This window comes from Pimephales promelas, chromosome 20 (assembly GCF_988280905.1).
Source record: "Pimephales promelas chromosome 20, fPimPro1.hap1.1, whole genome shotgun sequence".
In the NCBI taxonomy this organism is placed as follows: Eukaryota; Metazoa; Chordata; class Actinopteri; order Cypriniformes; family Leuciscidae; genus Pimephales; species Pimephales promelas.
The window spans coordinates 17366295-17377332 of NC_142788.1; the positions used below are offsets into that span (position 1 = coordinate 17366295).

Genomic DNA, 11038 nt, shown 5'->3' on the forward strand with positions numbered 1-11038 from the left:
ACTCTCTCTCTCTCTTCCCACCCTCAAATCCCTCCCACTTTGCTCCGTTACAGTGCGATCACGTCAGCTCACACAACATGCCAAATGCGCCGAGTTCAAACCTCCGAGTTAATGCAAGAACAGAACGGAGAGGCCGCGGCGCGTCCAGTTCATTCCGCGAAACAGGTGCCATTTAGCTTACATTTCCACAAGAGGTTTTTTAAAGTAAATTATTTTATAAAAAATCATCGAAAGTGCTAAGAAACTGCATTGTCCTACACAGTGGGGAGAACAAGCATTTGATACACTGCCGATTTTGCAGGTTTCCCACTTACAAAGCATGTAGAAGTCTGTAATTTGTAGCCTACTCTTCAACTGTGAGACGGAATCTTAAACAAACATCCATAAAATTGAATTGTATGATTTTTAAGTATCATTTGCATTTTTATTGAATGACATGATACATCTGAAAAGCCAACCATTAATATTTGGTACAGAAACTTTTGTTTGCAATTACAGAGTTCATACGTTTCCTGTAGTTCTTGACCAGGTTTATTAGTTATGGAATTGTACATAAATATTTTTTTTTATAAATTAATAAATATTTAAATGGGCTAATATGCCTCTAACAGAGAAAGGCCTATATGAAATAAGAGTTACAATTTTGTATTTATTTATATATTCCACATGAACGATTAGGTAGGTAGGAAAAAGTATAGATAGATAGATAGATAGATAGATAGATAGATAGATAGATAGATAGATAGATAGACTTTCCTGTAGTGTTTTCAAATCATAAATTCAGACGCACTATCACACAGGTGTAATCTTTTAGTTGTCTCCAAGCATATCGGACTCAAATATAATAGCCCTAATGCAGTAGGCCTCTCAGAACAGTGAATAAAAGCTTTTATGTGCTGACGAGTGCTCAAGTGTGCCTCTCCTGAAGCCTTAATATGCAAACACACATGCACACAACAAGCACTAAATGCTCTTTCCCAGATGTTTAACTCGAAAACACAGAGGGAAATACAAAGACTTGGATCAGTTTTTGGTAGGTTGCACCTATTGTCCACAGTACACTCCCAAGGCTAAGCTTAACACTTCCACATCAACAATCCATGTTTCATTGCAACCAAAATGCAAAAAACAAAACAAAACAAAAGCCTACATATGCCAATTTTGCCTACCTCCCAATGCACACTCTTCAACACTACATCTTTCTTCCTCACTTGTGCACACGAGACGGCGTATACTCACACTGAAATATTTGTGAGGCACGTCCGGGAAAGTAAAGAGAAAGTTTCAGATGTGGAGTTATATCTATAATTCAGAGGTGAGGGTTTAGGAGATGGCTGTCCCCCTGAGAGCTGCCGTGCATTAGCCCTGCAGGTAGTGCATCACAGCCTTGGAGCCCAACCCAACAGATGGAATCTCGCTGTCAATCAAAACAATCCGCCCAATCGTGCGTTACTTCTCCCTGCTTTACTGAAGAACTCCACACCAAAGCTACCTGAGTGAGGTCGTTCCATGTCTGTGAACTCTAGCAGCATCTCTAGGATTCAACACAAACGTTTTTCATATAAAGGCTCTCTTTTCTGGGATGGAGATCAGATTTGAACCGATTCCCATTTTGGCAGCTACTTTAGCAGAGTTGAGAAGATTTTGTCACTGCAGCATTAAACCGAAATTCTGTCATCATTTACTCTCTCTCATGTTGTTCCAAACCTGTATGACTTTCTTCAGTGGAACATAAAAGATGATTTTATTTTTGAAGGCGTGTTTTTATTAATTCATTGAAGTTTTGGGGTATTTATTCCTTTAATGGCTAATCAACTCATTTCTACTCCAATTTACCTTTAACTCGTTTCTAGATACCCCTGCACTTCTTTCCATCTCGTATTTTGCTGTAAATACAGAAATATACATTACAACACTTTCATTTAGATTTTCTTAAACACTCTGTGAATTGAACATCAATACTTTGCCTCTTTAAGAGTTGATTGATTTGGCTGCGGTCCCAAAACTGGCGCAAGTTCTGATGTCCAGCAAAAGATATTGTAGTACTTCCAAAATGATTTGCGTACAGAAATAGGAAAATATTATTTTATGGGGGGATGGGGTTGTTTGCCGGTTGGGCCGTGCACTGAAGAAACTAAACAATTTGAGAAATAACCCCAATTCATAACTCATTCAGCACCAGCAGAGGAGAGGAATGGTAGAGATGAATATAAGTAGAGAAACCTTGAATTGGAGAAAAGAGTTGAGTGATTTATGAGACAGTGACGAGAGAGAGAGCACAGGAAAGAGATGAAAGACTCCATGAGAGGAAAGCACAGAGCCAAGGATGTTACGAAGAGGCTTGCTTTAACACAGGACAAAATCTAGGAATGAGGGACACAGATTGAAAGTAGGGAACCAAAAGAGATAAGGTTTGAGTCACAATCAATCCCATCCTTCCTATTCCCAGCACTCTATCCCATAGTGAGGGCCATGCTGATGTTTTATTGATGGAAGAGAATCCGGCTGCACATGTACCCTCTCCATAATTCATGATGCCCAGCATTAGGGCCTGCCTGCTGTGAGATGTGTGTGTATGTGTGTGTACACATAACCGTGGCAAAAAGAGAGCGAGAGTGAAGCAGGAATGTTCAGATATTTTTCCCAAACACCCTTAAAACTACTTACAAGAGAATTCATTCATCTGCATCAGCCCAAATGATGGTGAACTGTAAAATTTGAACACTGACTTTCTAATATGAATTTTAGTGCATTAGTTAATGCATTAAATATCATGAATTAATAATGAACAATGGTTTTTACAGTGTTTGTTAACTTAGGTTAATAATGTTAAAATTGTTGATTGTAAATTCATGTTTGTTCACAGTGAATTAACTATTATTTTATATTAATTATTTAACATTACAAAATGTATTAATATACTGTATTTAAAAATTAACATTAATCAAGATGAATAAATTCTGTCAAATTGTTAGTGCACAATGCTTAATGCATTATGTAATGTTACCATAAAATAAGTAGATAAAATGCATGCAAACAAATTACCACGATATTTTGTAGTGATTAAATACACAATTCCTAAATCATACTGATTTCATAATCCGTCTTGTTCAGGGATTAATGCTAATACTAAATGTTGCATACTGAAATCCCTTATAGAGCAGTTGCAGCAGTCACAGGTCAACAGAATTGAGTTAGCTACAGGGGAAAATGCTTTTTAACATGTTAGCAATGACTGATTTGGTAAATGATGACTAAATTATTACATTTCCCCGACCGCAATTATTTGATGTGCTGAGGTTGACAGGTGTGCTATAATGGAGTCTCACATTTGTATGTTTCAAAGGCTCCCTCCACAATAGCAGTTGCCATAGTAACTTATTAAGATCCACTCTAGAGCGATGTCCTGACCCAACTAGATCCAGAAATTTGAAGTAGAACATCATAGATGGGGGAAAAAATTACAAAGACAGACTATATAAAGATGTTCTTTCAAAAAAACAATAGAACGATAAATGTTTATTAGAAATTACATTTTTAAATATAGACCTTAGAACGATCCGTCTGTTAGTTCATGCACATCAGAAGCTGACAATATGAAAAGTTCACATCAGTGAAGTGTTTTTTTTTTGTTTTGTTTTTTTTTTAAGTTTGAAATAGAAGTCTGGTTTCTAATAAAATGATGATGATACAATAATTCTGCTTTTGGGAGTTACATAAAGAAGCCTCCTGGGACAAGATCTGTATGGAGAAGAGTAGAGTATGGTAATTAAATAAAATATAAAAGAAAGAGCTCAAATCTCACAACGTTTTACCTCACAATTTAGCTCGGGGATGGCTTTTCTTTTGTTTCATTCTTTCTTAAACCAGCTATTTCATCTCTTTTGTAATTTCTCTCCCCCTCTTAAGGGGAAAATAGCACAAGGTAGGAGAAGAAAGTAGGTCGATGGCTGAGAAGTGATTGATGTGCCGTGGCTAAAGTCTGATTTTTATACATCCACTTAAAAAGCTGGGTTCCTAATATATTTCTAAATTCCCCTCATCATTCTTAATTCTTGAAGAGCCTTTTTAAACCATGTTCTGTGATTAAATTAACATGTAGAGCTCATTAGCTTACATCACAATATCAAAAAGAAAGAGGGTTGAATGAATGCGTTAAGATCATTGTCGTAGCTCTCAAGTGATCAGTGTGTTGTTTCACTGATATGCAGTGTTTTAATACCAGTTTCATTTGTTTGTCTCTCAGGTACACTTGGCCTCCATGTCATAGAGCTGCAGTAATTCACTCATGATGGTCTCAATCTGAGCCTTGGTGATCTCTGCACAAACAACCTGCAATGAAACAAGCAAAAACAACAACCATCAATGCAGATTCAAGAGTTTGGACCACCTGCACCCTTTATCTGAGACAACTAAGTATTAGTTCTAAGGAAACTAATAATAGAGTCTAGTCTCTTGTTGGTGTGGTGTTTTTTTAGTGGTTTAGTGAAACAACTGCTGGGTCATCCTGTGTCAAATCAAATACATTGCGGAAATGGGCTACATTTTGTAGTCTAAATAGGTTATTGTAAACAGGAAACCCACGAAGAGTGAGAAGGCGTTCAAAACCAGAGAGTGGGGCATGGTACATTCAAGGAGCTAGGCTAAATGTACGTAACCTTAAACAGGTTTGTTATTTTATAATAGTACCACAAACCTTCAATCTCAGATGGGATCACATAGGGATATGGAACTTTTGGCAGTGTGATAATTATTACATTTATTTATTGATGTTTACTTTTTTTCTAAGGCACTTTTATAAAAGCTAATTAAATGCCCTAATTGAACGAAAACCGAATCCTGGCTTAATCTAAGCCCGTCTGTGAAATCAGGCCTTAGTCTATTGTGTTGTCGTGATTGATAGCACTTAACAGAATTCTAGGAAACTGAAGCAAAGCAAGTGGCTTTAAGAGTGCTTTGAAACATATGAAATGGTTTGGTTCTTTTTAAATATTACTCGGGGGTGTCACCAAGGGAACTTGTGTGAAAGACAAAGCTATTTCTCTCAGACCAAGCAGCAACCATTAGGTGCCCCTATTGCCATGGGAACAACATCCAGCACTCTAAAGGTTACTGAAATCGTGGCTCAATTGATGCCTGATTCAGCTCTGGACCAGTGAGGCTCCAACTAGTCTTGGTGACTCAATGCATAACACAGCATGACCCAAATGCTGCCTGAACTATGTTTTTTCGCCACATGAAACTGTAAAACTCCTACCTGCCACCATTCTCGTTCTCCTCTGGGGAGCTGCACTCCATATGTCTGGAGAGCAAGATAGAGGGAGGTGAGGGCAAGGTGTTGAGGCTTATGGCGGATGCACACAGAGCCATGGTAACTGTCCTTTAATACAGCCAGGGCAGTCTCTGCGATGGGGGTTCGAGACCAGGCGTGGCGATTCAAAAGACTCCTCACAGAGAGCAGGTAGTGCAGCAGGTACTGGGGTGCAAAAAAAGTGAATTATGTTTTGACATCATTAGTTTGTTAAAGAAGGTACAAAGATGAGAGTAATGTTGCAATTTATCAAAATAGAATTCATTCAATTGACAAAATTGTTGACAATCGAGAATGAAATAAATGCACAAAAAGGATCTAGAATTCATAAAGCAAAGATTCATAAGGAGAAATTGCTAAAAGACATCAATAATAAGAATAAAATCAAATAACTTTGAATATGAAAGATTTTGCAAATACCAATATTACTTATATATTATTATAGATTTTATTAACATTTTTAGTTTTGTAAATATTCCTATTTAGTATTAATCTATTTAAAAAAAAATGTTTAAATTATTCCCAAGTAGTCATATTAATGTTTCAACTTTATTTGTGTCTGTGAAAAAAATAAACACTTTAACTTACATTTTACAGTTGCCTTGTGATTAAATGCAAGCATTTAATTTGAAAAAAAAAAAACTAGTTCTTTACCTCATTGTTGTAAATTGATTATATTATTTTAAAGTGTATATTGTTTTACACATAAGGTACAGTAAACAATATAGACTTCAATTTGCAAACCATCCACGCAAAATTTTGATACAATAGTTCTCCCAAAAATGAATTCTGTCATCATTTATTTACACTATGTTTTTTCAAACCTATACAACTTTACTTTTCTTTGGAAAACAGATATATTGCCGATACAAAAAAATCTAGTTGAGAAGAATGTACCCGTCACATGCATTACCCTGTGTGGATGATCAAAGGACACTTGGAAGTTAAGCTGCCGAAGGATGAGAAGCTCACACTGTACGATACTGTCCCTCAACTCCCAGAACTTCACATCCAGTTCCAGTGCTTCACTGTCTGGGTGAAAGTACCTGGATTGAAGAGAAATACACAGCGAGCTAATGTGCATTGACTTTGAGAACTAAACAGCTATGTAATATCCTCTTTTATACCTGTGACAAACATTGATGATATCTCTTGTCCTGAGATGTTGCTCTTCTACTTTGCCTGCGAGGTAGATGGCAGACATGGCCACTAGGTAAGGCTCATAGACCTGCAGACTAGCAGACTGGAAGAACCTGTGATACAGCACACATGCTGTAGCCATGGGCACAGATCTCATGCCTAACTTCACTCCTACAGATGGGGAAAACATTAGATGCACCCAATGACAATGAACAAGGGAGCTGCTACAGTATACTTTCAGTTATTGCAATTAAAAACACGTTTATTACACAAATATTCCAGAATGCGAGTTGCAAATACCAGTCTCGATGATAAACCGACAGACTCTGAAGTGTGTTTTGGAGTTCTCGACATTATCAGCACTTCGTCTGCCTCTCGCCTCATTGACAGATACAAATGTTGAAGCCTGAGTGCTCATTTTACGTCTTGCAGGAAGCTGGTTACAATTTCAAAGCGTGTTATTCAGTTTAGACTCACTGTTTGTGTGCATTTTTACAATAAACGTAACAATTACTTAATTATTTTGTACAATTCGTTTGTCCCATAGAGATTTGTCCAACGCTGTGAGACTCTCACTCGACTGATCGTTAAGCGCGCAACCTAGAGCTCTTATGATCTACAGCGCCCCCAACGTAGGGGATGACACACCTGTGCGCTGAACTAAATGGGAAATGTTTATATTCTGCTATTTTATAAAATATAGAAATATTTTTAATATCAAATCAAATTTTACTGTCTTAAACAGTGAAAGAGCAGAAAAGGTAAACTGATTTGAATGTATAATTTTCCTGACATTTTGAGAGGTTGCTAGGAGACCACTGCCAAAACATCAGCGCGGAAAGATGTCGTCTAGTTACTCTGCAAACCAGGTCCTTTAATTGGCATTATTTTTCAATAATTTTTTATTGGATTGAATAAACTTGACATATTAAACATGTTTATTATGATTTCTGCAGTATGAAAACGCCTATAGGCCGCAAAGGCTCCAGAATTGGACCATCCCCAAACAGTTCAAGGAGGTAACGTACGTCGATCATCTGGCAAGATTTTTTTTTTCCACACAAATCTTTCGTAACATTATAAATGTCTTCATTGTCACTTTTTTGAATGTCTTCATTGTCACAATTTAATGAATCCTTGATAAGTATTAAGTTCTTTCGGGAAATCTTTCTGATCCCAAACGTTTGAACTGTAACGTTACATTTTACTGTTACTGAGCCTTTTCATTAAGCAAAACAATGAATGAACAATCCCCCTGTCATCAAAATTAAAATCCAAATGAGCGCACATCAATCAAACAGAATGCGTCAACATTATAAATGTCTTTAATTTAAAAAAAAGAAAAATTAAATCTTGGCTACAAGAGTTGTTTTCCCATTAAGTGACACACTTACACAAATTGGAGAGGAATAATAGTAACTTAGTTCATATTACAAATACTTGTGTTTGGTCTATTTACTTCTTTTTGTTACTCAAGAGACCATCGGCAGCAGAAGGCTACACTACATTTATAGCCACAGACCGTGGCCATCTTCTGCCTGGTGTGAAAACAAAGGTGTGATTATATGAGTTTCATGGAATTTAAATGCAAAGCGTAACACGTTTTGCAACTTACTTTTACTGTAATTTTTCTATTTATAAATGATTTCATTATTAGCGTGGAAGTTCATGGTCAGCATTCCAAGGCACATGGGACTTACCTCGCCAAATCTCTCCTGCTTCCATAAACCCCACTGCCCGCTCACAAGAGGGGCAGAGTCGCCTCAGGACCTGGGGAAGGATTAAATTTGCCACAAATCAGACTCATGGGGCCCTTGGTGACAACCAGGCTATAAACAGATCCTCTCACAATGGGGTGGGTATTTAATATAACCTACTTATGATATGCTGTCATAAAAAAATACATTGTTTATTAATTCTGACTAAACAATATTCTTACAGGAAAACATAAATGTGGAACAGGCTGCTGAAGAGACAAAAATACATATGAGTGACCCAGACCAAAACGAACCAGAAAGGCCCAAATCACAGAATTGCCAAGATCAGTCTAGACCAACAAGCCAGCAAGCCCAGTCTGTAAACCTTCATGAAAACCAAGTCCAGTTTAGATCTTTAAGTCACCACAGTCAACAGGCTCCATCCAGACCAGCCACTCAGGAAAGCCAAGCTGAGTTAAGACCACCAACCCAGAGTGGCAGATCAGCATCTCAGCAAAAATAACATCATTTTAATCAGATCTCCTGTATGGGCAGTTATAAAAGTTCCTCTGTTACGTAAGTGTAACACTTCTTTGAAAAACACTTACTTTACAGATATTATTTTTGTGTTTCCAATGATTTATAACAGTGCTCTCCGTTTGTTCGCAATGTGTGTGTGTCAGAACACATTAACTGAATTGTTTCAATAAAGCTAAAGCTGATTAGTTTTACTAAATGGCTTTTGTAATGGAATCTGCTTAAATGAAATGCTGCCTGAATGCAGGGTCAAGTATCACCAGAAAATACATCAAAGTACCTTAATGACTGTATTTTAATAATATTCTTAAAAAAAGATAAAAACATCATTAGATATTTTCAATATTTTTGCTTTATTTGCTCAATAATGCACTGACAAACCTGTAGGCCCAATAGAACACAAAATCAGCTTGATTCACTAGTCATCGGTTAATGTTTTTGGTGACTGGAAGCAAATGAGTGATTTTTGGAGCAGACGCTGAAAGCTTGGGAAACTGAAATGGATAGATTACCCAAAATTAAAATTCTGTTATTGTTTACCCATCCTCACATCATTCAAAACCTATGTGATTTTTTTTTCTTTTTCTGTGGAACATACAGTAAGAAGGTATTTTCAGAAATGTAAAATTTTTATCCTTTACATTGGAATTCATTGGTGTGCATTTCTGGATCAATTATCCCTTTGAGAGCCAGTCACAGGTTCTAAAGATGAAGGCCAAGACCCTTGTGAAATCATTTTTCCACTCTCGGTTAATAAACATACAATAAAGCAGCTGCATGGTCAGATCACAAAGTTACAATGTTGTCAATATGTTTATTTACAAGATAACTGATCAGTATGTAGGTGTGTGTATTATATATATATATATATATATATAGTTATCAAAAAAATAGACAATAAATAAATAAATCATTTGACTAAAAAATGACATGGCAGGAGTAGGTCACATCTAAATTGTTAATATCAGATGTAATGGTCTTCTCAAGCTAGAGACTATTAGGCATCAAAATAGTTTAACACCAATTCCAAATATCTGATAGAAAACTATATACTTTAATAATTATATATATATGGTATACAAGAGTCTTGCAAATATGCTATGATGAAATATACCTGCCCCATGCATGTCAGAATACTGTCTTGAATTATTTACAAAAACCTTTTATAGTTCTAATACAAATGCAAATCTTGAGTCGGTCATACAAATAATTGTGTATCAAAATCAGAATACATAATATACTGATCTTTCAACACTCTTTGAAATGTATATTTAGGTTTTGAAATATGTCGTAAATACAACAAGATATGCATCATGTCACATGATGGGGTAAAATCTCAATGAATGAGCACCTTCAGACTATCATTTACAGATAATTATTTGATCTTTAGTGGAAAAATGCCAGTGGATCTGCTAACATAATGTGCAAAACAATTTTATTTTCAAAAGAACTTGCCACTAAAATCTTTGTTCCTCAAATAGCTTATACTCAATGATTGTATTTAATATAGATTTCAGCTTCATTTACAGCATATACTGAAAAAGTACCATGATGGGTGATATCAACCAATATTTTTGAACAATAAATAAAACTAATTCTTGCTGCTATATAACTTATCATAAAAATATCCATTAACTGGTTAATGTTTATAAAATCTAAAAATGTCAACTAACATCTTACAATAAAGTCACACCTTCAACCTAACCATCAAATCTAATCTGACAGAAACATATTCCTGAACTGAAATAATAGAAGTCTGCAATGATTGTAAATGTATCGGCTTATCCCAATGATTGTCTACAACCAAAATGGAATCCAACAAAGGCACCACAAAATACCTAAAACAATTCAACTCTTTTATACCGTATCATAAAACTATTAATAGATATCTGAGCAGCTAAAAGAGAAAATAAACCAGTGCTCACTATCAAAGATCACACCTTTCTAAGTTTGTACAGTTAGACCAAAAATAGACCACAGTGATACACGTCTGCTCAAGCACTAGATCACAAAGCAGTGTGTGCTGATTAGATATTAAAAGAAGAGAAAAATAGATAAACATGTGGAATGAGCATTCAACTCTAGTATTAATAACAGTGGTATGCAGTAATAATGCTTTTGACTGAGTCATGGCATGTTGATAAGAGACTGGATCAAGGGAAGAAAAGGCACAGAAAAACAGACCCACACAGTGGGATGAAGAGCAGCAGCTGGCAGCAGGTCGGCTCAAAAACACACTGGACTTGGACAGGTACGTCGATAGGTCACTTTCGAGAGCGTTCACAACTCAGCCCATTCTGATACGACTTCTACAGCAAAACGAGTTCTTCAGCAAATGATTCCAGACTTGTGC

At 36.2% G+C, this 11038-nt stretch overlaps 2 protein-coding genes across 2 annotated transcripts; one reads left to right on the forward strand and one right to left on the reverse strand.

Moving 5' to 3' along the window:
- Positions 1–3819: 3819 nt before the first annotated feature.
- ccnq (cyclin Q) lies at positions 3820–7019 on the reverse strand. The gene is made up of 5 exons (XM_039653140.2): positions 6752–7019; positions 6439–6622; positions 6225–6357; positions 5258–5476; positions 3820–4332 (listed from the first exon to the last, which is right to left on the reverse strand). Exons 1-5 carry the CDS (start codon positions 6867–6869, stop codon positions 4243–4245), a joined length of 744 nt encoding a protein of 247 aa, XP_039509074.2. The 5' UTR covers positions 6870–7019; the 3' UTR covers positions 3820–4242.
- A 243-nt stretch (positions 7020–7262) lies between these two features.
- cfap126 (cilia and flagella associated protein 126) lies at positions 7263–9482 on the forward strand. Its single transcript, XM_039652442.2, has 5 exons — positions 7263–7320; positions 7408–7470; positions 7929–8006; positions 8109–8306; positions 8393–9482. Exons 1-5 carry the CDS (start codon positions 7294–7296, stop codon positions 8669–8671), a joined length of 645 nt encoding a protein of 214 aa, XP_039508376.2. The 5' UTR covers positions 7263–7293; the 3' UTR covers positions 8672–9482.
- The last annotated feature ends 1556 nt before the right edge of the window (positions 9483–11038 follow it).

Coding starts and splice junctions, on each gene's coding strand:
- ccnq (XM_039653140.2), bottom strand. CDS start 6,869: ATGAGCACTCAGGCTTCAACATTTGTATCTGTCAATGAGGCGAGAGGC. Junction 6,358..6,438: donor ATCATCAATGTTTGTCACAG/GTATAAAAGAGG, acceptor TCTTCAATCCAG/GTACTTTCACCCAGACAGTG. Junction 5,477..6,224: donor CCTTTGATCATCCACACAGG/GTAATGCATGTG, acceptor TTTGCACCCCAG/TACCTGCTGCACTACCTGCT.
- cfap126 (XM_039652442.2), top strand. CDS start 7,294: ATGTCGTCTAGTTACTCTGCAAACCAG. Junction 7,321..7,407: donor CTAGTTACTCTGCAAACCAG/GTCCTTTAATTG, acceptor TGATTTCTGCAG/TATGAAAACGCCTATAGGCC. Junction 7,471..7,928: donor TCCCCAAACAGTTCAAGGAG/GTAACGTACGTC, acceptor TTGTTACTCAAG/AGACCATCGGCAGCAGAAGG.